Source organism: Pogoniulus pusillus, chromosome 19, assembly GCF_015220805.1.
Source record: "Pogoniulus pusillus isolate bPogPus1 chromosome 19, bPogPus1.pri, whole genome shotgun sequence".
NCBI classification, from domain to species: Eukaryota; Metazoa; Chordata; class Aves; order Piciformes; family Lybiidae; genus Pogoniulus; species Pogoniulus pusillus.
Genome location: NC_087282.1, coordinates 2515499 through 2541699, shown reverse-complemented (window position 1 = coordinate 2541699; position 26201 = coordinate 2515499). Strand labels below are relative to the sequence as shown.

The 26201-nt window shown below is 42.9% G+C and overlaps 1 protein-coding gene across 1 annotated transcript in view; it reads right to left on the bottom strand.

Moving 5' to 3' along the window:
• CHM (CHM Rab escort protein) overlaps window positions 1–18276 on the bottom strand; it is a 65943-nt gene extending 47667 nt beyond the window's left edge. Inside the window, exons 1-2 of the mRNA XM_064158959.1 lie at window positions 18192–18276; window positions 4789–4855 (exon numbers count right to left, since the gene is read on the bottom strand). Coding sequence (XP_064015029.1) covers window positions 4789–4855; window positions 18192–18240 — 116 coding nt within the window. The 5' untranslated portion in view covers window positions 18241–18276. The remainder of the gene's footprint in view (window positions 1–4788; window positions 4856–18191) is intronic.
• Window positions 18277–26201: the final 7925 nt, after the last annotated feature.

Sequence of the window (26201 nt, the reverse complement as noted above, 5' to 3'; positions counted from 1 at the left end):
CACGTCCTAACAGCCACGGTACAACAGTCAAAGCTGGTGATGGCTGAAGAAAAGCTGCTGATGCCTCATGATTGCTCCCCAGAGCTGCCTCTGTGTGTCCATCCTGCCGTTAGGCCTTTCAGAAGGAAGTCTTGACCCATCAAAGGAGCTGTCTTTTGCAAAGGGAGCTACTGCCACATCGATTGTAAGGATCTGAACACAACATGACTACTGCTTCAAACCTGTAATTTTTCACGTGCTACCTATTAAGCACACAGTCACGGGCATTAAAAATTCCCATTCCAACACAGCAGTCCTGTTGGGGAGAATGAAACTGCATCACACTTCTTTGCCTTCAAGAGGAAGGGTTTAACCCAAAACAGCTCTTGAGATCCTTCAGCTTAATAGAAGGGTGACAGCGGCAGACACTTGTACATTAGATTACGTTCTGGGATGTGAACATGAGCAAAGGTAATTATCACAGACCACCTGAGCCCATGGTGAGACTCTACATTACCTTTGCTATGGGACCATATCCTAAACCAAAATAAAAATTCAAAAAAATGCAGAAAAGGTCAAAAGATACCAGAACTAACAATTCCTGCCTCAGTTTCCTTACTGAAAGTTAAGTCAGGCCTTCATTTTTCATGTAAGGAATTGACCTGCTTTAAGAAGCAACCTTTTCACTCTAGTTCTTGTACTAACACAGCTACCTCACTTCACAGAAGTTAAGGCTCAAAAGGAAAGCTCTCTGAAGTGTTATATTCCATTATGGACTTCACAAGTTGTGGATAAAGGCAGGTTGTCTAGCAAGAAGTGAAACAAACTATGAAAACAGGTATCTTGAAGAGTTTTGGACTCAGGGAACACCCAAGGACTCCACAGGCAAAGTAAGGACAAAAATCAAGAAAGCACCAGATGTCAAGAACTAAGACATGAGAAGTACACAGAGCAAACCGGGCAGAAAAGGGGAGTTTAAATCCTGCCTGTTGACGCTCCTGTGCCTTTCAATTAAACTCTTAAGTGGAAAGATAAATAAGTCAGTGAGGAAGGATGTGGACAATAAAAATATAGTCCACAAATGCTAGATTCTAGATGCTGAAAATCAGATCCAAAGGGTAGGTAAACATACCTCATCTCTAACTGCCCCATCCTCAGTAACCCAACTAGCACACAAATATAGATAGATAATTACAAGAAGCAAAGGACTAGAAGTAGAAAACTCAGCAAACCATCAGGAGAAAGTCCTACCCATATGAACAATTAGTATGGGAAGTAGATTCACTTCAAGTAATCAACTTTCAGTCTTGATCTACCTTTCTGCAGCAACTTCCAGTTTAAAGTAAGTGCCAATCTCCCCATTTTAAATTGCAAATTACTTTTCTAAATCACTTAACAAATATCCTTGAAATTTCACATGTCAACAGCTCATTAATATCTACAGTAAATGTAGCTCTCTGAAAAGAACCACAGATTTTATGTTTATTGAGACAGATAGCTGGCACAGAGAAATAGAGCTCCTTCAATTACTATCTGGCAGAAGCTAACTTCAGTTTAAAATTAGGCTACAGGAATTTATGGCAACACTGCAGTGAAGTGACTATTTTGAATAAGATTAGCTACTGTTGATGGCAATGCTTGGACAGTGTTTATAAATCAAACTTAGAACTTAGTATTTTATAATAGACCACTTCCAAACTATCTTCCATAATCACCTATGCAGTATATTATGATAAATGCAAACATGGCTGGAGATTAAAAGCAAAAAATGATGTACACAAGGTAATGAATGTAAGCAAACTATGAACAAAGACCTCATCTAAGTAAGTTTTCTGTACCTTGTGCCTAACTTCACTTAGGCCTTTGCAGAGAACAAAGCAGCACATCTGACACAAGTATCTCAGTGACCCCAAAGCTCATTTTATTTTCCTCTGAAAAAAAATTAAACTCATGATCACAAACAACATCTTGCCAAAAAATGATATTCTGCATACAAAAATGGGTTTGGTGATGAATTTTCAATTCTCCTCTTGCCTCAACCAAATGACTCCTGAAAAGCCATCTAGAAACTGTGTACATTAAACTAGACACAGAGTAGGAAAAAAAATCAACTGTTTCAACTCAGCTGAATTCTCTGGCAAGCTTTCTAAGACTTAACTTTTCACTTAGAATTCAAATAGCATCAGGGTGGGGGTTTTCTGTTGGGCTTGGTAGGCTTTTTTTGCTAGAGTACTCACTTAAACACACAAAGCAGATGGCTTGAAATGCTTCCCTATAATGGGGAAGGAGTTGTACAGTATAAACGTTTCTAATTTTTTGCCACACCACAGATTCCAGACCATGACTGAGTATACCACCAGCTAAACCAGCATGAGTGAAGCACACCTCGATAAGAACACCTTCTTCTGACCTCAGCCTGTGCTAGAGATGGAAAATAACTCCATAGGAGAAAGGAATCAGATGTGGAAGCCTTCATTTTCCTCATAAAAACAAAAGCATGTGTGAATGTAAATGAGCATATTTAAGTGAAAACAGTAATAAACAAAATCTGTATTCCACAGTTGTAACTGCCTGCTTCTGGCTTGCCAAAAGGCTCTTCATCATAGCTAAAAATAAGCATGGCTGAAAGAAATCAAAGTTCCAGTGGCTAACTATTATTGCAGACTTTAATAGCCAATGAATATGAAAAATTTAAATAAGAGAAGTGATTCATTTAGCAAATACTAAGTAGTCTATGGGTAATACATGCATTAAGCTTAAAATCCAAGCATGCCTATTCTATTAATTTTACATCTATTTATTCTAAAACAAAGTTTCAAATATTTTGGTTAGCAATTCAAGAGCTAATTTAAGAACTACTGAACCAAAATGTTTGAAATCAAACTACCCCTATATATTATGCATGAGGTCTTTCCAGTAACTTCAGTATCAGCACCATATAGCAGCATATTCCCTTAAAATTATGACAATCACAAGAGCTGTCTGGGTTTCCATTGAATTATTGCTTACATTAAACATGGAGCATCAGATCCTGCCTTGCTGTGTATTATCCCACTGGAAAATACAGTATTAGCCTTTTAGGACTCTTTTCTTTACAGTTCCCAGGAGTTCTCCAGAGAATCATAGAATCAACCAGGTTGGAAGAAACCTCCAAGATCATCCAGTCCAACCTAGCACCCAGCCCTATCCAGTCAACTAGACCATGGCACTAAGTGCCTCATCCACAGAGTAGTCCTTAGTGCCTTAAGTTTCCTTAAGATGGCTTTAAATATGCTTTACTGATAACAAGTACTGACCAGGAGCATCAGCTCTCCTCTCTCCGGTCCCAGACAGGAAGCCAGAGGCTCTGTGGGCACACTGAGCAACTGCAAATCATATTCCATGCCATGCAGTTAGTCATCCAGGACTTTGGAAGTATGATTGCTAATTAGAAATAAATGTATGGAATGTGAATGGGTCCTTTGAAGGGCTGTCTCTTTAGCTTGCAGCAGAGGACCCTGAGGGGTGACCTCATTCACGTTGATACAGATGTGAAGGGCAGTGTTGGGAGGACAGGGCCAGGCTCTGCTCTGTGATGACCAGTGACAGGAAAAGGGACAACAATGGCAAGCCTGAGCAGAGGAAGTTCCATGGGAACATCAAGAATTTTTTATCACTGTGAAGGTGCTAGAGCACTGGAGCAGGCTGCTCAGACAGGCTGTAGAGTCTCCTCTGGAGACATACAAAACCCACCTGGTGTGTTCCTGTGAGACTTGCTCTAGGTGATCCTGCACTGGCAGGGGCGGTTAGACTGGATGATCTTTCATGGTCCCTTCCAGCCCTAACATTCTGCATGTTATCTTCTAGACAAACATAAGAGTCAGTGAAGCTGCCTCAAAAGCTGCTTAGTAATGATCAACTGTCTCCAAAAAGTGATGAAAAAACAGAGTTTTGAAGTGAGAGATGGCACAGAGGGATATTTTAACACTTTGCCTTGGTCAGCTGAGGCTCCAGCATTTGATCTCAGCTTGCCTTGGAATCCAGAGCTCTAGACTTGAGTCATGCTGCTGAATTTTGCTAAGCAGGTGTACAAATGAGACAAGACTGAAAATCCTAAACTGTTTTGAAAAGCAGTGTGCATGGCAATGGATAGTTACACAGCTCATTAAACCATTTCTAAATTGGGCTAATTGGTAAAGAGAAGTAAAACAAAACATTCATCTTTTGATAAGATGCAGTGAAATATGGCCCAAGTGCTTTAGCAAATCCTCCTGCTTCAGAGCAACAGAAACACCTTTTGAAACAGCAGATTTCCTACAAATTGATTTAGCACGGGATGGAGGGGAGACGGCAAACAAAGAGTGCTGTGTTCATCTCCTGCCTTATCAGCCAGATTTCACTTGTCTTCATTCTGATAAATTAAAATTGTATTAACTTCTGTAAGCATTGACAACTGATACAAAGGAGAAGCCAGGGAAACATTTTGTTGTTAAATTATAATGGCTCAGGTTAAAATTGTCACACAAAGAGAACGGAATAATTACTGTCAGGGATGATAACAAAGGGCAGTAAAGCTGTAATCATTCCTGCCTGTGTGAAAGAAGGAGCCATCAACTGCATCCTTGACCACATCACTGATGTTCCAAATTACTGAGCTAGCATGCACAAACTGCCTGTTACATTGATGGAAATAACATTCCCAAAGTAAGATAGAGACAGAAGTTTAAGATTACTTAATGCCAGATGAACACAGAAGGGCACACTGACATAAACACAGATATCTTTCTAGACATTTAACTGTTTCAGAGGAAAAGCAATGGAGTAACTTACGAATCCACATGAAGAACTCTCTGGCCACTTCTGGCACATGCTGCTGCAATGATAGATTCAGGCAAACCTAAAAGGATATGCAGGTTTTAGAACTCAGTATGCCAAACTATATTAAAAAATACTGTAGCAGTTTTCACTTGTCCAGAAAAGGAAGCTGTTAGGCTTTAACAGGATATTAGGAATAATTTAGCACTCACAGAGACAGGAACAAATAATTTTAAGTGGTTACTCCAGTCTTCATTAATTCTAGAATGTGAAATGCAGTCTAGAGCACCTAGCAAGACTTGGACACACAGAACTGTATCTCCATGAACTCTTTAAGCCAGGCAAAGGCAAATAGAACCATTACAATTAAAAGCTTTGACCTCTCTACCCCTACCAGTTTGAGAGGCATCCCTGCCCTGGCACAGTCTCAAACTGTGCCAGGGAAGGTTCAGGCTGGACATCAGGAAGAAGTTCTTCATGGAAAGAGTGACTGGCATTGGAATGGGCTGCCTGGGGAGGTGGTGGAGTCACCATCCCTGGAGGTGTTCAAGAGGAGCTGGATGAGGCACTTAGTGCCATGGTTTAGTTAATGAGAAGGGTTAGGTGATAGGTTGGACTCAATGATCCTAGAGGTCTTTTCCAACATGGTTAGTTCTGTGATTCTGTGATCTTCAGTCATTCCTGAGGTCCTTCCACATGAAGTAGACAGTCAATTTCCAGCAGACCATGGAGGAGCTGATAGTCCCAAAGTACTAATGTTTGTATCAACATAAGGAAGGAGCTTTAAGACAGGAATGACAAATTTTCTGGGAAAAAGGCTACCACTTCCCTGCAATTTTTCAGTTACTGTTTTGATGCATTAAACCCAAACAAAACTACATACAAGCAAAACTCCAAACAACAACAGCAATGAAAGCCAACCAAAACAATCCCTCTCTGAATCACTAAGACAAGTTACAGCAGTTTTTGCATTCCTGACTTTATACAACAAGTAAAGGCTTATCATGAAATTAATCTCATGAGGTAGAAAAAAAGGATGAACAACTGCATCAGTTCCTGGGACATTTGGTTCACAGACTAGAAAAAAAGGTCAGTAAGTCTTCAGAGTTGAATTTTCTGAGGTGAGATCTCAAAATGCAGACCATTGTGTACAGAGACAAGGAGAATATATGTAACTGCAACAGACACTTCAGAACTATCAGAAGACCTTGGATGCACACTGCCTTATAATGTGAGAGCAACTCCATGCTTGCCTGTCCTCCCAAAGTGTTCGTATGTGCCTCTCATTTCTCTCCACCTATAAACTACCTGGAACAGAATCTACAACTACAAATTTCCTTGTAGTTCCTGAAAAAGGTTTTCTTTCCCTCATTTGGGCACAGGCAATATTACTCTAGAAATGGGACTGAGAAACTTGTTTCCCTTTCCTTATTGATAAAAGCCACTGAGAAAATGCTGTAAACCATCCCCAGCATAGCCTAGCTGACCAGACTGGAGTTATAGCTACTAGGGCATAACTGATTGCTTTAAGCTTGATCCAATTGATACTGTGTTGGAGGTCTGTTCTTCCATTAACCTTGGATGAAATTGTTCCTTGAATTAGTTTCCTCACTCTTGAAAGCTGGTATCAATTTTCTTCACCAATCCTTTGCTTGCAAGATATTGTGGCCCCCCAAGTACCCACTGGCTACAGAATGAGAAAGTACAAGAAAGGCAAGGCCCATGCATCTTAGCTTTTGGAGAGGCCCTCGGAACACCACGATGGAGCAAGACATCACTTATTCTTATGTGACAAAACCTTGGTAAAGCAGAGAAAATAAGACTGTGCCTTGGAGTCACTTTCTAAAGTCTCTTTCCCAACAGCACATAGAGAAGAGGCAGCTTTGTTAAATGCAAGTTACTCCTATTACAGGTAGTCTGGAATGCATGGTGGTTTCTGCCAAAAGTCTTTTCTAAGAAGGAAGACCTTGGCAAACAGCCCACTGCAGTATAGAGTTCCTCTCTAACTAGATAAAATTAACTAACTTGGGAAAGACTCCTTAGAGAAATGGTAGAGATCTGTTTAATGACAGCACCTGATGCTGACCTGTCTCCTAGAGGATACTCACAGTTGTGCAAACAGGTCCCCTTGGGATTGTTCTATAACAAAGGAATGTATTCTTTTCATGAGCTGCTCCTACTTGGAAATGCTTTTCTGAGCTTTGATTTGTCAAAAACTCTAAGGTGGATTCTATTCAAATTTAGAAACATATTCCAACCCTTGCTACAGGGCAGTGCAGACTCCAGAACTTCTGGTGCACAGTTTGGTTTGCAGACTGATTTACTACAGATTGAGAGTGATTGCAGGGGAAAGGCTGTGCCCCTACTATTGGTTCTGAAGTTTCACTTGTACCTATGAGTAAGTAAAGCTGGGGATCTCTCAGCTGTCTTCCTCACAAAGGATTACCCTAATACTTCCTGTCATTCATCCCTCCTGGGAACAGTCAGCTGCAAATTTTGCCTGTAGAACTTAGCACTACACCCCACGTCACTCCTGATGTTTGTCTCAGAGCAGGCAACTCAGTGACAATTTGGATCCAGCAACCTGGATGGAAGAACTTCAAGATCTAAATGACAACCTACATTCCAGTTTAGATTATTAAAAAACACCAAACAACAAAAACTCTAAAGACTGCACAGCTCTCAAAACCAGTCACCAAATTACTGATTCACCAAGAGACCTGCTCTCTGGTGTAATTAATATTAACCATATTTTCCTTGTAAGCTCTTGCATATATTGGTTACAGAGATACACAGCAGCTCTCATTTCATTGTACCTGAAAGGAAAATGACTACCGCAGAAGATCATCTTCTCAAATGAGGTTCCAAACCCAGACAATTTACAGATTTGCAATGATGTTAGCAGGAAATAAGAAGTCTGAATAGGAATCACATGACCCAGCCACAAGAAAGGAGCGGCAGATCCAGACTTCAGCATGTTATAAACATCTGGCAGCATAAAAGGGATTTACATACTGGGGTAAAGAGTCTGTGGAATCCTTGCATCCATTCAATGCGCTGACTGAGAAGTTCCTGGTATTTGAGGCAGAATCAATTCAGAAATAGCAGTGCTTGTTATCAAGGAGTATAAACACTTTCTGTGCTTCCTGGCCCTTTCATTTCCCACTTTAGATTGCTTACACATGAAATATTTGCATTAGGTTGAATTGTCCTGCACCTCATTTCTCTTCCCAGGAAAAAGAAAGATAAAGAGTTTTTTCCTTCATGAAGAAGGACTGATTAGCACCAGTTGAAATCTCCATCATCGTTCCTTGAAGCCACTGTCTTCTTTCTCCACTTGCTAACCCCCATTCATCAGATGTAGTATTAGGTAAATTAGCCTCTCTGGACTGCTCAAGGAAACATCCATTTAAAATTTCAATGAAGTAGGGTATTACATCTGCAGACAGATATAAATATAAGTATAAAATTAGAGATTTGTCTCATTAGTGATCTCTGGATCACTGACATGTTCCAATAAGTAAAATTTCATAGATACTTCTTGACACCTACACAGCAAATCTGTGACAATGCTTCATTGAAATACAAGTGCAAAGTCCAAATGAATCAAATGCTAAATCTTTCCAGCATGGGTCCAGGAGGAGTGCTGATTAGACTTATCCTTCTGTATTTGGACTCCTTGTGTTCCATTGCAGAGATACTGAAAACAAATCACGGAATCACAGAACGTTTCAGGCTGGAAGAGACCTTAGAGATCATTTAATCCAACCTCCTTGCCATGGGCAGGGATGCCGCTCAACTAGACCAGGTTATTCAAGGCCCCATCCAAACTGGCCTTGAACATCTCCAGAGAGGGAGTATCCACAGCTTCTCTGGATAATCCATTCCAGAGTTGTGCCATCCTTGCAATGAAGAATCTCTTCCTAAGATCCAGTCCAAACCTATTCTCCTTCAATTTAAATCCATTTCCTCTTATGCTATCAGTGGACACTCTTGTAAAACGTTCCCCTCCAGCTACAAGGGGATAAATTGTATCGAACTGGCTCTGATCAGACTCACAAACAGGGCAGTAGGTAAAAGATCCAGTCTAAACCTATCCTACTTTCATTTAAACCCATTTCCTCTTATTCTATCAGTGGCCACTCTTGTAAAAAGTCCCTCTCCAACTGATTAAATTCTAACAAACTGGCTGTAATCAGACTGACAAACAGGGCAGCATGGTTCAGTTCAGCATGGACAGAGAGAAGCAGGCCCTACAAACCTTTCTGTTTCTCTGGCAATCACTGTAACATCTCAGAAACTGCTGCAAGATTCCAGGACTGTATCAGGCACAGTTGCATCACCAGAATGAAGCAACCCCACAAGCATGCAGTATGAATTCTAACTTCATGACACTCTTCTGATGAAGAATGCAGTCCATTTTGGATGGCACCACTTTTCACTGCCAGCTGTCTAAGCACTACCTCTGTTATAGGTTTCTCAGATACCTAAGAGGCAGATTAATCTCAATAAATCTTTACACATGTGGCTGCTGCAAGCTGACCTTGAAGACTATACCTGCTTGTTTCCAGCAACCTCTGGACAAGAAAATCTCCATTATGTGAATTTTTGATCTTCCCTGTGAAGTAAAACCAACCACACTTTCATTTTTAAGAGTAATGTTTTGCAAGTAAATAAGCAGAACAGAGGACACAGCTCCACGCTGTACACTGTTACCAAGATAACAATTCCACTTTTAGCTTCAACGCAGCAAAACTAAAATTGGAGACCACCGCTAAGATAGAAAACTCTTCTCTTCAGCTTTGAAAGCCAACTGATCTTAGAATCTTTACAAAATGATGAAAAGTTGTAATTCACCTCTGTGTAAGCAAAAATTAATCCCAGGCTTACACACGTTGTCTTTTCTGGTCAGCAGTGATATGTGATGCTGTGATGCGCTGCTGCCACAACTGACTTTAAATGGATGCATTCCCTGCCCCAAGCAACTTAGAAACTAAACAGCTTCCTACGTGTGGAAGCATCCTGGTTCCTGACTTGTTCACTGTAAACTATTTCCCAGTCATCCAGCTGATAAGCTTTTACCAAATCACACAAGATTCATCTTGAAAAGGCTTAAATGTTTAATTTGCTTCACTGCATCTACTAAATAAATCACAAATGGCTTTTTCATAATATAAAATGTGGAAGAAAAATAGACTAAAAATGCTGGAACATAAAATGTGGAAGGGAAATAGATTAAAAAAGCTGGAACAAAAACAATTTCAAAACAATCTCCAGGAGTCAGACAGTTGACCAAGTGCAATAAATTTTGCTGTCTCTGAACTCCTAAGAAGAGCAGAGCAGCTGACTCTGGAGAAGCTCACTGTACAATCTCCATCACATGCTGTTGGTATATATAGAACTTCAAAAGCATTTTATCATTTGATTGCAATCAAAGCTGAAATACTTATTGTGTATAATGTTTTAAGTTAAAGGTAGCTAATTAAAATACAGCCAGGAAGATGGTGAGAAGAGGTGAATCCTGGTAATCCCCTGAAGAGGGCTACCCCTGCTGGGCAGGGCTGCAGCAATGACTGCGAAGAACAGCACAAGACAATTTATGGTGGTGTGAAGGAAGGAAGGAAGGAAGGAAGGAAGGAAGGAAGGAAGGAAGGAAGGAAGGAAGGAAGGAAGGAAGGAAGGAAGGAAGGAAGGAGCTTTATTTACCACAGAGGGCTGCTTTCCATTAGAAGGACAAATGTTGAGGAAATCTCTTTGTGTCCTTTGTGTACAAATACTACCTCTGTAAGTACTTCCCCTTAAATCACATATATGGACAAGCTGGAGAGGTGGGCTGAGGAAAATCTCCACAAGTTCAATAAGGCAGAGAGCAAGGTCCTGTGTTTAGGTCAAGGCAATTCCAGATATTAATACAGGCTGGGGGAAGATGAAATTTGAGAGCAGTCCTACAGAAAAGGACTTGTGGGTGCCGGTGGATGAGAAGCTGCACATGAGCCAACAGCGTGCACTTGCAGAAGGCCAATGGCAGCCTGGGCTGCATCAAAAGCAGCGTGGCCAGCAGATGGAGACAAGTGATTCTGCCACTTTAATCTGCTCAGGTAAGACCTCATCTGAAGTACTGTGTCCAGCTCCAGAGCCCTCAACACAAGAAAGGTGCAAAGAAGAGCAACTAAGTTGGTGATGGGCCTAGAGAATCAGCCTGATGAAGAGCTGCTGAGGGAACTGGGACTATTTAGTCTGAGGAAGGGGAGGCTGAGAGGAGATTTTAGCACCCTTTACAACTACGTGAAAGGACAATATAGAGAAGTTTGGGCTGGTCTCTCCTCACAGGTAATTAGTGATAGAACAAGAGGGAACAGCCTCAAGCTGCACCGGGGTAGGTTTAGGCTGGACATTAGGAAAACTCCTTTCCCTGAAAGAGTGGTCAAGCATTGGACCAGGCTGCCCAGAGGATGTGTTTAAAGGTCATTTAGATGTGGCACTTAATGGTGAACTTATGTGCTGGTTTGGGTGTTACCCACCCCCCGAGACTTGAGTAAAATCACCCAGACTAGGCTCAGTTGATCTGGAAATTGAATGAAGCTTTGTAATTACAGCTTAGCACAATATACAAGCAGGTATTTACAATCTGTACAGTTATATACACAAATACACAAGTTAAAAAGGTAATACAGAAACACAACAGCACTCACAGAAACCAGAGTCCCCAGGAGGGGCTCCCAACCTCCCTTCCCTTCCACCTTCTCCTACCCCTCTACCTTACCCCAGACTTTGCCTTATGTTCAAGGTGAGTTTGGAGGGTTGGCCAGGGGGCTTAGGAAGCAGATGGATTAGTCAGGCAGCAAGTTAGAAAGAAAAATGCAGCCCAAAGCCCAGAGAGACACTCTGTTACTATGCTTATGTTCTTGTTCTTATCCATCTCAGCAAGCCTATAAGTGCAGTAGACATCACCACTGTTTCCTTTTCACAGTCTATAATCTAATTCTTCTCACCAAAACACTCTAGCTAGCTTCAAACTAGCACAACTTGGTAGAGTAGTATCACAGTATCACAGTATCACCAAGGTTGGAAGAGACCTCATAGATCATCAAGTCCAACCCTTTACCACAGAGCTCAAGGCCAGACCATGGCACCAAGTGCCACGTCCAATCCTGCCTTGAACAGCTCCAGGGACAGCGACTCCACCACCTCCCCGGGCAGCCCATTCCAGTGTCCAATGACTCTCTCAGTGAAGAACTTTCTCCTCACCTCCAGCCTAAATTTCCCCCTGCGTAGCCTGAGGCTGTGTCCTCTTGTTCTGGTGCTGGCTGCCTGAGAGAAGAGAGCAACCTCCCCCTGGCCACAACCACCCTTCAGGTAGTTGTAGAAGGGTGGTTGTAGGGTTAAAAGTGGGACCTGATGATCTCAAGGGTCTTCTCCAACCTGAATGATTCTATGATTCTATAAAAAACCACTCATCTTCAGCTGGTTTCGCATTCAGCTTTTGTTGTAGAACTCTAAACAGCTGCTGATGTAAACCGAAGACTTTGTGCACTGATATCTGATAATGTAACCAAATTGTCAACCCAGGAGATGGATCAGAAAACACTTTAAGTACTTCCTAAAAATATTCTGCAACAATAAAAACATTCAAGATTACTCCTTTTTCAATTTATTATTTTTTTAACCCATCTTCAATGCTAACTTCCTAATCCACATCTGTAGCATTTAGGTTATCTTCTCAAGGTATATTTTTTTAGATATCTGGAAGTGATTTTTCCCTAACACTACACTTACATAAGATAAACATAAAGTACTTACACCACTCCCAGTATATCGAACAATAAATAATAGATTCTCCTGACAGGACTTTGATGACCTGGCAAAGCCCGAGTGCTTTCAGCCAAAATCATATGAAACCATAAATCACTCTTTATTTTATAGAATATTTCAAAATGGATTCCTGCTTTCTACCTTGAAAGTCATTTCATGTGTTATTTATAACCACTGAAAACCAGAATGGAAAGAAAATTGCATAGAACTAGAAAATTTACTGTGACTGCTTTTATAAAGAATAACTCCTTTTTGAGGAAAAATTAGAATTACTGGCAGCCAAACTTGTGATTACAACCACCTTTTAAAGAGCCACATCCATTACAACTTCGGCAGCAGACACAAGTTTAAGAAGTTAAGACTGAACATCATGGAATGGAAGGGACTCTTGAAGCTCCTTCTTGTCTAACCTCCCTGCAGAGGGCAGGGACATCTTTAATTAGATCAGGTTGTCCTGGGCCCCATCAAATTCAAATATAATCCAATGAACTGAAGAAGGTCAAAGTTAAGGATGCTCCTGCATCCTTACCCACACCACTTACAAAGAGGCACAGGCACATTGTAAATCTTTGCACCTACAGTGGTTTCTGCCACAATTTTTTTCCATATGACAACAGCTTAAAGACAAAAGCTCTGCCACTGACTCGTAGCTCTGAGTGTCACCACTCTTTTTGAGATAAATAGTTAGCAAAGAACTCGTAATGTTCCTTTTCACTCTCAATGCACTACCATTTTAATGCCTGCACTGACTTAAAAGTTGACCCCATGAAAGCTTATCAATAATGAACTCATTTAAATGAACATTACTAATGCCCACCTTGAATTCCTCAAGGAAGCACTTAGATCAGCCCTCCAAACCCAGATCCTACAAGGCTTTTTAGACAAACAAAAATCACTTAGTATCCCTTTCCAAAGAACAGACCTTCCAAAATACCAGATCTGCTTTGAGGATTGATGATACTGCACAATATCTGCTTTGGCAAAGAATCACTCAATAAATCCATCCCTGTTTTGTTGGTGGGTAACTTGACCATGCTATTATATTCAAAGAGCAGTGAGATGAGAGGCTTGGCGGGGAAGGAAGGAGTGACTTCAATACTGCAACAAGAAGGGGGTAGAACAAATGAACTGTGTGGCACCAAGCTTCAATTCTTGTGTCATGTTGCCACTGAAAGCCCCAAGATATCATATGTGGAAGTGGTGAGCATCATGTGGTTTTCTTTAGAACTATGCATGTGAATTCCTTGATAGTGATGGAAATGTTGCTGCTGAACTCAACCAGGACTAGTAATCTTGTACCACACATACATCTTACTCTGCACTTGTCGACACAAGAAAATGTTTCATCTGGTTAAGGAAAAGCAGTTTCTCCAGTAACTGAATTACCTTTCCAACAGAAATATTTACAGCTTCATATTCATAGAATGGTTTGGGTCGGAAGGCACCTTGAAGATCATCCAGTTCCAGCCCCCCTGCCATGGCAGGGACACCTTCCAATAGCCCAGGTTGATCAAGGTTTCATCCAACCTGGCCATGAACATCTGCAGGGAGGGGGCATCCATGACCTTTCTGAGCAACCTGTTCCTGTATCTCACCATCCTCACTGTCACAAATTTCTTCCTAATATCCAATCTAATACTGACGAAGTACACACAGAACTGAGGACTAAAAGTTAGTGTGAGCTTCCAGTTCCATTAAGCTTACTACAGATAAACAGTTAAATGAGCCTGAAATAAAAACAAATTCAGATCTAATGTTAAGACTCAATCTAAATACTAAAATTAACAGATGCATAAACTATAAAAACAGAAAAAAAGCCACATGTGGAGGAAGGAATGCAATTACAACCATGCAGTTAGAAAGATCATTAACAGAAGCATTCTAGTTCACAGGCTCACAGGATGTCAGGGTTTGGAAGAGACCCAAAGAGATCATCGAGCCCAACCTCCCTGCCAGAGCAGGACCATACAAGCTAGCTCAGGGCACACAAGAACATATCCAGACAGGCCTTGAAAGTCTCCAGAGAAGGAGACTCCACAGCCTTTATGGGGAGCCTGTGCCAGTGCTCTGGGACCTTTACAGTGAAGAAGTCCCCCCTTGTGTTGAGCTGGAACCTCTTGTGCTGCAGCTTCCATGCATTGCTCCTTGTCCTATCCCAGGGAGCAGTGAGCAGAGCCTGTCCCCCCTCTCCTGACCCCCAGCCCTCAGATAGTTATAGACTTTTATTAAATCTCCTCTCAGTCTTCTCTTCTCCAGACTACACAGCCTCAGGTCCCTCAGGCTCTCCTCGTCAGGCAGTGTCCCCTAATCACCCTCATGGCCCTCTGCTGAATCCTCTCCAGCAGGTCCCTGTCCCTCTTCAACTGGGGAGCCCAAAACTGAAGGCAGTACTCAAGATGAGGTCTCAGCAGGGCAGAGAAGAGGGAGAGGAGAACTTCCCTTGATCTACTGGACACACTCTTCTTAATGCACCCCAGGATCCCACTGGCCTTCTTCGTCACCAGGGCACATTGCTGTGCCATGGATGTTATCCACCAGCACTCCCAGGCCTCTCTCCACAGGGCTGCTCTCCAGCAGTCACCTCCCCATCTGTCCTCGTGCAGTTTATTATTCCTCCCCAGGTGCAGAACTCTGCACTTGTCCTTCTTAAATCTCATTTGGTTCCTCTGTGCTCAGCTCTCAGTCTGTCCAAGTGTTGCTGGATGGCCACACAGCCTTCAGCTCTATCAGTCAAGCCTCCCAGCTTGGTGCCATCAGCAAACTTGATGAGCAGACTCTGTCTGTCTGTCCCCTCATCAGTGTCATTGATGAAGATGTTGAACAGCACTGTTGTTACAATATGACAATCAAATATCCATAGGTACACTCAGCACTGGTCATAGCATTAGAAAGCTGAGTTAAAGACAAAGCTGAAATATTCCCTCAGAAGTCATCTCCCAGAAGATAAGAGAGATGAAAGTTTTACTTTGAATAATCTCCCATGCTGGCAAACTTAATATAGACTGAAAAAGAAACAGTCAGTGTTAGTCACCATGTATGTTCTTAGTTAAAAGGAATGCAAAAGTAGGATAAAATAATTCCTAAAATGGAGAATTCTGAAAATCCTGATGTGACTTATGGCAGTACTGTCTACAGGTGAGCAAACCCCCCACATCCTTTAATACAAACCCACACCACCACCAAATATAGCAAGAGTTCAAAGGAAGCATCTAGCTCAAAGAATTTCCTTCTCCCCACATGAAAGCTCTAGTATGACCTGATCACTCCAAAGCAGAGGTGATCACATCTGATGGCTGTTGCACAACCAGCTCTCGGTGGCAGGGGCAGCTGCCAAAAGTGCCTTTGCTGGTGAACTGCCAGTTTCAGGTGAATTCCTCCAATAGCATGCTTGGGCATGTACAATTCCTTCTGGTGGTGACATCCCACCACCAATCACGGCTCCTCTGCAGCAAGCAGCCTGCTGTTAGCCAACACACACATCCAGCAAGCACAACACATCATGGGACACTAACAGCAGCACATGGGTGGGTGGGCTGCCACCACCAGAGTAACTCCCTTGGCCTGCACTCTATGCCTGTGAGACCCCTCTGCACCAGGGCTGCCAGAGCAAGAGGGGTTATTACATTCTAGCTTCATGCAAAACTACTGAAGCCCCAGAAGAAAAATTTGGCAGTATATTTTCACATGAAGTGATAAAGTCTTACTTGTGTGATACAGTCAGCTCTTTTAAAGAGGTAGCTGTAATAGTTACTACTACCACTACTTTCACCCTCTAGTTTCCTCAGTAGCTAGCCTAGCTAAACAGCCTAACATTCATTCTATAAACCTCTGAGCTTACTTTCATTTTTTCTATCACTACATCATCTACATAAAGTGCATTTTTCTCAAGGCAGCAATGAGTGAACTACCCTCAAAAATCATGTCAGTCATGCAACCCCTAATATTTCCACCTTAGTTTGATACTTCAGCCTCTCATTATTGATCATTCTTCTCACACACTCAAAATATTCAGAAATCTGAGCACATATTAAAAAGCCAGGGTCATTGGCAGAGCTTCCACTCCATACTACATGGCAAAGAAAAAAGAAGGGATTGCTTAATTTCCTCAAGCACATTACTTTTGCTTTTTTAGTAGAGTGATGGTCAAGAATGGGGACAATGTTCTTATAATTTCTCACAAACTGCAGCACTAAATCAGAAAAGCTTTGAGCAATTGCACAGGTATTGCAAGGAGATTATTTATTCCTGGTAACCACTGGAGACAGCAATTACATCAAGAAATTCACTCATTTGGTTCCAAATTAACTGGAAAGGTAGTCTTGAATCTGAAGGGCACAATGTGACAGAGAATCACAGAATGTTAGGGGCTGGAGGTGACCTCAAAAGATTACCTAGTCCAACTGCCCTGCCAGAGTCATAGAAGCCTCCCAGTGACAACCCACAGCACATTTCAGCCTGCATCAGCTGAAGCAGCACTACCAATGGCTGTCTCCTCACCTCCAGTACCAGCTGCCCATCGCACATGGGAAGCAGTAACAGTCCCTTTTGCGCTCCAGCCAACACCCTGAAGTGACTGTGGGAGCTCTTCACAAACGCAAACAAAATCCAAGTGCAAATCTGTGGCCTACAGGCAGCAGTGTATTTTGAACACTCTAAGGCTAGAGCTCAATGCTGAATTTAAGGTGGGGGAACTTATCAAGATCAGTGCAAAGCAGGTCACTGTCACCACGTTCTACAAAACAGAGATCCACTTCAAAAAGGCAGACAGGCAGGCAAGGAGTACTTGTCTTGCAGTTACAGCATGCTGTAATATGCTTCAGTTCTCCATCACTATTCACCTGAGCAGGAAACAGGATGAACTTGTACAGGGTAGGGAAAGTGTGGCAGGTCCAGAAAGCTCAGAAGTTAAGCATCTCCTCCGTGAAATCATTAAGCCTTAGGTTTGTTCAGACTGAAAAATGCACTTTAAGGAGGAGGACACAAAGCAAGCTTGGGGTTATTTGCAAGCAGGCAGAGAGATCAGAAAACAAACTTGTAAAAGTTCTCGTGTTGTAACAAAGAAAAGCTGTTCTGAGCATACAGCAGATGCACTGCAGCAGCCTGGGGGCCGCCCTCTCAGAACGGCTCACAGAACACGAACCGAAACTCCACGAGCAGGAAGGGGCTCCAGGAGAACGGGCTGCCAAGGCTGGAGGCTCAGACAAGGCTTGGCAAAGCACCCAGGGACCATTTCACCTTAGATGTGCGGAGGCAGGAGGTGCACCTGATGGGCTCACAGGGACGGGGCTCCTGGCGCCCCCCCGGAGCCTCACGCCACACGTGTCTCCGTGCCGGCCCCAGGCATCCTGCCGTTCAAGCAGCAGCACACAGCGCGGCCTGCGAGTCCCCGGGACGCTGGAGCAGCGCAGGTACCCTCCGCAACCATAAGCAGCCCCAGGACAGTCCCAGGCAGCCCCAAGTTCCCCCCGGCCCATCCTCAGCCGCCAGCTCTGCCCTGTCTCCCCGCTGGCCCCCCCAAGCACTGGCCCTTGGGCACCACCCGCTCAGCCCCTCTGACGCTGCCTCCCCCAGCCCCCGTCCCGCGCCAGCACCGCGCCGTCGCCTACCGGTGCCTATCACCACCACATCAAACTCGGAGGGCAGGTTGTCCGCCATCTCGGGAGCGGCGCGTCACGGCCCCGCCGCCGCCGGCCCCGCCACCGCCGGAACCGCCGCGCCCGCCCGCAGCCTTCCGGCGGGGGCTGCTGGGAGATGCAGTTCAGAGCCAGGGCCGACGCCAGCGGGGAGGCGGCAGCTCGGAGAGCGGCGGCAGAGCCGAGGCCGGCCGCCCGCCGGGGGGAGGCGGCAGCTCGGAGAGCGGCGGCAGAGCCGGGGCCGGCGGCATCAGCTGGCGCAAGCCTCCTTGCGAGAAGCGCCGTCTAGACGGGAAAAGCCTCTCAGGGCTCCCTCTTGTAGCTGCGCTCCCGCTCTGGGCTCACGAGGCTCACTGCACCGTCTCCTGTGAGGACAGGCTGAGGAGCTGGGGTCCAGCCTGAAGAAGAGAAGGCTCCAAGGAAACTTAAGAGTGGCCTTCCAGAGCTTGAAGGGGGCTACAAGCAGGCTGCAGAGGGACTGTTACAAAAGGCCTGTAGTGAGAGGACGAGGGACAATCGTTTGAAATTAGAGGAGAGCAGATTTAGTTTGGATGTGAGAAACAAGTTCTGCACCATGAGGGTTGTGGAACACTGGGACAGGTTGCCCAGGGAGGCAGTTGAGGCCTCATCCTTGAGATACCCAAGATCAGGTCAGCAGGGCTCTGGGCAGCCTGGTCTAGTGGAGGATGCTCCTGCTGACTACGGGGGGTTTGGACTAGATGACCTGTGGAGGTCCCTTAGAGCCCAAACCGTTCTATGATTCCATGCTCTGTCTTTGAGAAAAGCATCCAACGTGATCCTGCCTGCTTCTGTGCTGGCTGCTCATAAACGCTTGTGTGGCACACTGGTGCTGTCCAGGCCTTGCTTCACGGTACTGAGTCACTGCCAAAGGTGTTAAGCAGGAGGGCTGACCCCTGTGGTATCCACTGCTCACAGGCAGTTAGACTGCTCAACAATTCAAGTCTTATCACCCACCCAGCCTCCTACCCATCTGGTTTTCTGCTGGTCCAGCCAACGAGCCCTCACCTTGAGCATGAAGGACTATCACGAGAAACAGTGCTGAATGCATGCAAGGTCCTAACGTTGATCAGTAAACTTTGGAAATGCAATAGTATGATTGCATTCCACATACCTGAAATGCAGAATACTTCTCCAGCGCAAACACCCCTATTTGTGGTACAATTTATCTATCAATTCCTCAGAAGTTTCCTGGACAACCAGATCTTCAGTAACTCATGACAGATTTCATTCTTCTATACGCAGTGTTTCCAGTATGGTTTGCTCAATCTCATCAATTGCTGCACTTTATTAGTATATCTAACTCTTTCTTTTCCTCTGAAACCTAAGTCACACTGCAGTCTTGCTCTGCCTCTTCCTTCTCACAGAGAAATGAAGAGGGAATCAGGTGAACAACAGAATCTACTGTTCAGAGCAGCCCCTCCTACATTAGCAGCTAGAGTGAAAGAACAGCAAGAATAAACTGACGTGCTTGTAAAAGCCAGATGCAGCAATGCACAGAAAATAGCCCAACTTGGAATGCCTGTGCTAGAATACACTGGAAACTTCTAGGAAGTTTTGCTTTTTCTTTTGCATTTAATGGCTTAAACTGCTTTAAACTAATCTCTTCATGTTGCTCATTGTGTATGATTTTATTAAAGTCTTAGCACCTTCAATCAATAATAACAATAAACCAGCTAGCAGCCTGTTAACACCTTATTACAAGCTCCTTGTTCACACAGCAGAAGAGTGAGGGTAATATAAAGCAACTAATGGAAACCAGAGACCACCTTAGCCCTGCAGTACCCTCAGACATGCTAGAAGAGAGTACAGCACAGACAGTAGCCTAGCAGGAAGCCTCAAACAACACAAGAACCAAAAAGTACAGGTACTTAGACATCAGCACCTGATTGAAAACATGGAAGGGATAAAATGAGCACTTATGAATTCAGATATAAAAGTAGCAGAGATCAAATCTTCCACATATTTGTGCTTTCAGTTGTCCCATACAGAATAAAAAAGAGAAAATTCCGTTCTGCAGCCTCCACAGCACAGTTCTGTTACTGAAACTGGCATTTCTGCTTTCTAAACTCTAACAGAAACGCAGCTCCAGAGTTCTCACAGTCCTAGATCATTCTGACCTAAATGTCTTGAGCTGAGGAACAAAGCATCACTATGTTGGTGAGATCAGATACGACAAATTTCTCCTTGCACATCCTTTTCTTCCTGAGGGAGGGCATACTCATGGAAATAGAATTTCATTGTGCAAACCTTTTGTTACTGTTTAGTATAATCCTAGCACTGCACTGGGACAGAGCTATTTGACTGTCAATGTCTTACTGTTTCTCAAGTGCTTAAGTATTTGTCCCACCACAACATGCTGTTGTTCGGTTCTGTGAGTTCCTGTTAGCTTCATTCATAAGATGCAATCAGTGCAATCCTATTTCGTGATGACAGTCATTATCCACTGGACCAGAAATTCTTCTTAATACTATTTATTTGACAAATATGATTATTCAGGATCTTTAACTGCAAGGTTTGTCAGCCCCATACAACATAAAACTATTTTGCTGTGCTTTACAATTTTAATATCAGCAAATGTAGAAGTAAGCTGTGTAAGTATGAATAATTTTTACGAGGATTTCATGGACCTTGAGAAAATGTCTTACCATGTTTTTCTCTTTAGCTATTTAATTGCAATGTCATAGTAACAGAAAGCAGCATACCCAATTCTGCATGGATGAATAAGCACATTCAATAAAGAAGATTTAACAGAGTAAATCAAACAGTGGATTAAACATTTTCTGCATAACAGACCACAAAATGGGCATTCATTTTACCAATAGATCCTCAACATCAGAAACAAATAGAAATGCACACCAACATAATTAAACTGCACATCCTGTGGCCTGATTACAAAATTTGCTTGTATTTTGCTAAACTAGGTCTCATCAATTAGAGTTTCCATGCTGGCATGACATTTTAAAACCATTTGTATTAAATACATTTTTGTTTTTCTGGCTTTTATTAAGTAATTCACAATCCCACATATTGCAGAGGATTTGTACAGCATTTTTTTAGCAGTAACAGTTCGAAAAGACACAAGCAAAGGTCAGTTTTAAGATTCCACTCTTAGGAGTCCTAAAGACTTTTTCTGTAAGTTCCTGCTTTGATTTCAGGCAGAACCTCTCTCATCAAAACACAGGGAGTTTGCTTTATAACTTTAAATTGGGCTTGTCACACATTCATGGAACTACCTTTGTTACTTCTGTGTAAACAATATCTCTCTCTGTTAAAATGCTTTTTGGAAATACAGTAATCTTAGCAAACCCTCATGAACTATGTGGTTTTACTTTCCCAGGTATAAACACTGAAGCCCAAGCAGTAGAATGACAGAGTTTCTAATTCTCTTGAGATCTACTCTCAAATCATTTGATCAAATATTTCTTCTTGCAAAACCAACCAGCAAATACTTTGTGTTCACTGTGATGAATTTTGTTGTTTTTCAAGTTATGTCGTCTCTTCATCCTGCAGCAACTTCATATGTGAAGCTTCATTGTTCATTCTATTATTCACTTGCTAGATACAGATTTTAATTCTACTTGAGCACCAGTTTGAATAAGGATCAGCAGCAGGATCGGGCCGATTAGCTGCCTGAAACATCTATTGAATAACCTGATTTATCTCAACTAAATGGCTCATTAGTTCAAGCAGCAAGAAAATGTTTGTGTGTTGCTGAAGTTGTGCACGGTTGTCATATAGAGTTTGCTATTATGCAACTGTCAGTCACTCAAGCATGCACAAACTAGATTGTTCATTAACTGCAGAAACAACCACTCTACACTCAGCAGTGTTTGTGGAGGGGGGGGAAATGTTTCCAAATTTATTCTAAACTTTGATACATTTTTATTCCAACTGCTTCATTACCACTGTCTGAATTTTAATTCCTTGCTGTCAGAGCTCGCAATAGTCAGTCCCAATCCTGCCCATAAAAGATATTACTTGTCTTTTATTAGTGGCATTAGCCCCTAAACTGCAAAGTCTCCGTTCTATGTAGACACTTAATTCCCATGGACAGTATGAGTATTCCTTAGCTTTTGTAGATCAGTGAACTAAACACATTTTAACAACCTCCTAGTAGTTAAATCCACATTGTTCACCTAAGGAGCACTGAAACTGATTTTGCAGTTGCCCTTGTGATTACTAAGACATGAGTAAATTATGGGATTGTTTAGAGAGATGGGGAAAGAGAATTACATTTTACTCACCTTCTGTAAGGCAAGAAGTCATAGAATCATAGAATCAACCAGGTTGGAAGAGACCTCCAAGCTCATCCAGTCCAACCTAGCACCCAGCCCTATCCAGTCAACCAGACCATGGCACTAAGTGCCTCATCCAGGCTTTTCTTGAACACCTCCAGGGATGGTGACTGCACCACCTCCCTGGGCAGCCCATTCCAATGCCAATCACTCTCTCTGTGAAGAACTTCCTCCTGACATCCAGCCTATACTTCCCCTGGCACAACTTGAGACTTGTTGTCTCCTTGTTCTATTGCTGGTTGTCTGGGAGAAGAGATCAAACCCCCACCTGGCTACAACCTCCCTTCAGGTAGCTGTAGACAGTAATGAGGTCAGCCCTGATCCTCCTCCAGGCTAAACAACCCCAACTCCCTCAGCCTCTCCTCATAGGGTTTGTGTTCCCTATTTTTCCAATCTTTGATTGATGACATTCTGCAAATACTGTCTAGAACTTTCTTGTACAAAATGAGCACAGAGGAGAAAAAAAAAACCAACAGGACCACAGCTTTGCTCAGGCTGTGCTGCCCAGCATAACTGGCAGAATATAGAATGATGCTCCACTATAGCTTCGTACAGGATTGCCAGGAGCTGCACAGGCTTCCTAAAACCAGAGGTGTGCAGAATGGAGGAGACTGTCTTTGCAGTCACCCAGAAGTTCAGTTATTTTTTATGCCACAGGCTAATCTTGAATGCTTAAAATAGCTGATGAACCTAGGATGATGACTAATATGCTGCAGTTTTTATTGCTTGTCTCTTAGAGACGTAGAAGAAAACTTACTTTACTTTAGGAATTGGAGACCTGGAGAACTACTGGTAGTAGAATCAGGCTGTACTTTGATTAGATGTTGTTCATAGAATCATAAAATCAAACAGGTTGGAAGAGACCTCCAAGATCATCTAGTCCAACCTAGCATGATCATCTAGTCCAACCTAGCACCCAGCCCTAGCCAGTCAACTAGACCATGGCACTAAGTGCCTCATCCAGTCTTCTCTTGAACACCTCCAGGGATGGTGACTCCACCACCTCCCTGGGCAGCCCATTCCAATGGCAAATCACTCTCTCTGTTAGTCTATTACATGATATATATGATGCCAATTCTGGTTTTTATTTGGTGAGATTACTTTCCTCAGGGTTCTGTAACAGCAGCTAAAATAATTTGGTATATCATGAATTATTACTCTGTAGTAAGGATGGGGATTTGAAGCATTGAGGCATATTTGTAAATCAAGCTGTTACCTCCCTAATTTTCATTCTGCTTGTTTTTTCTTGATAAAGAAGTGTACTTTCTAGGAGTGCTAAAATACAGACAGAATGGTACAAATTAGTTCTGAAACTGAAATAACACCAGCACATGTAAGCAAGAGGCTGAAACTTATTTGTGGATGTTACAAAAAACAGTAAATCAGGAGTTTGTGACTGTTTTGGGTTAATTCACTGCACATTTTAAAGGAATGTGTTCCTTTTTGAGACGTTTCCTTCACTTCCCCAGTGGGCTGACTGTGCTCTTTGCCATATATAAGAGGTTCTTGAGAAGACACAGTGGTATTTCTGGCAGAAGTTTGCATATCAGTTTTTCATACCTTTATCTCAGATTTTGTATATTGATTTCCAGTTCTTCCTGTTCAGATCAATAAATGAATATGCTGCTTATCAGCACCATGGCATCCTCCTGTGAAAGAAAACTTAAATGGCTCTTCAGAGTACTAGAACTCCCAAAGTCAAGACCTGTCAATAAGGTGACAAAGTCAGCTACCTGTGAAAATGCTTTCCCATGCTTCTGTCTAGATAACGAAGTGTGGAATGTTCCCACTGCAGAAACACAGGGGCAGCACAGAATCACATAATAAGTCAGGGTGACCACAAGGATCATCTAGTTCCAGCCTCCCTGCCATGGGCAAGAACACCCTACCCTAGATCAGGCTGGCCAGAGCCACATCCAGCCTAACCTTAAACACCTCCAGGGACAGGGCCTCAACCACCTCCCTGGGCAATCCATTCCAGTCTCTCACCACTCTCATGCTCAACAACTTCCTCCTCATATCCAGGCTGAACCTACCCACCTCCAGCTTTGCTCCATTCCCCCCAGTCCTGTCACTCTCTGAGAACCTAAACAGTCTCTCCCCAGCTGTTTTGTAGGCTCCCTTCAGATACTGGAAGGCCACAAGAAGGTCACCTGGGAGCCTCCTCTTCTCCAGACTGAACAGCCCCAACTCTTTCAGTCTGTGCTCACAGCAGAGCTGCTGCAGCCCTCTGAGCATCCCAGTGGCCACATCCTTCTTGTAATAGGGGCTCCAGAACTGGATGCAGTACTCCAGGTGGGGTCTCATCAGCGTGGAGTAAAGAGGCAAAATCACCTCCCTCGACCTGCTGGCCACACTTCTACTGCTGCAGCCCAGGATCTGGCTGGCCCTGCTGCAAGTGCGCACTGCTGGCTCATGTCCACCAGCACCCCCAATTCCATCTCCTCAGGGCTGCTCTCCATCCAGTCACTGCCCAGCCTGTACTTGTGCTTGGGATCACCCCGACCTAGAGCAGTCAGCTCCTGCCTAGCATGAGGGCAGTGGCTGATATCAAACCCAAACATGTGATCTACAAACACTGTGGACTAATGCAAGGCTAAGTTATAGGAGAAAGCAGACCTTATGTGTACTCAGCCGCACACAGCTGAACCTCCTGAACCTCCTGTATGCTAGTAAGGGTTTCACTTCTAAACTCTCACAGAATACATGCATTTTGCATATGTATCCAAGTACGTTTGTGTGGCTTAATTATATGTTCCAAGTGGTAACATACCATGTTGAAAACACTGCTTTAAGAACTAATGTCTTCTCTTTCTTTTCCTGACATTGCTAGAACAAAATCTGATATGGACAACATCAATATTAATTGGGAAGAACTACTGAAATGATGCTATTATAAACCAGGATGCTACATAGCAGTTTAATGCTTTGTGTCTAGCAATCCCATTATTTGTATATTCCAGCACTTGAAAGTCTTTGTCAATTAGAAGACTTCAAAACTGCCAGCAAACAACAGACAAAAGAAACTGATGAACTACAGAGGACTGCTATATAAAGCTGTGCAATAAAGCAAGATAGGTAAGTATGGACAGGTATGTTTCATGCTGTTCAGTTACTGCCTTATGTCACTTGCAACATTACTTCCAGCAGTTTTTATTGCATAGTAAGAGATTTTCAGACTTGTGCTATTAGGGTTAGGGGAAAATCAACCTTTTCCAAGACATGCAGAGGTTGTAGCTTATATAAGACACTAATCTCTTTCCTCTGGAAATATTTCTGTTCCTTTATATATTACATTTCTTTTATTCATCTCCTTTGACTTGTGGCCAATTTATGAATGTGGATTCTTTAGAGATTAGGGCATACTCTGCTTCATTAAGGTTAAGAGAAATTTCACCACGCAAGTTCAGCCTCTACATCGTGGTCTTTTCTGCCTGACTAACAAACAATAATTATAGTTCAAGTAATTATCTCTTTTTACTGTATATTTGTGTATAGAAATATGCCCATACAAACATAGAAAAACCCAGCAGTTAGCTGGGGAGATGAAACAAACAAAAAAACCCTACCCAACTACAGAGTGGAAAATTGTGGTTCTTTATTAGACTAGAACAAAAAGATTCTTGAGTATTTTTTTAAACAGTAGTATTCTCCAGTCCTGAAAATC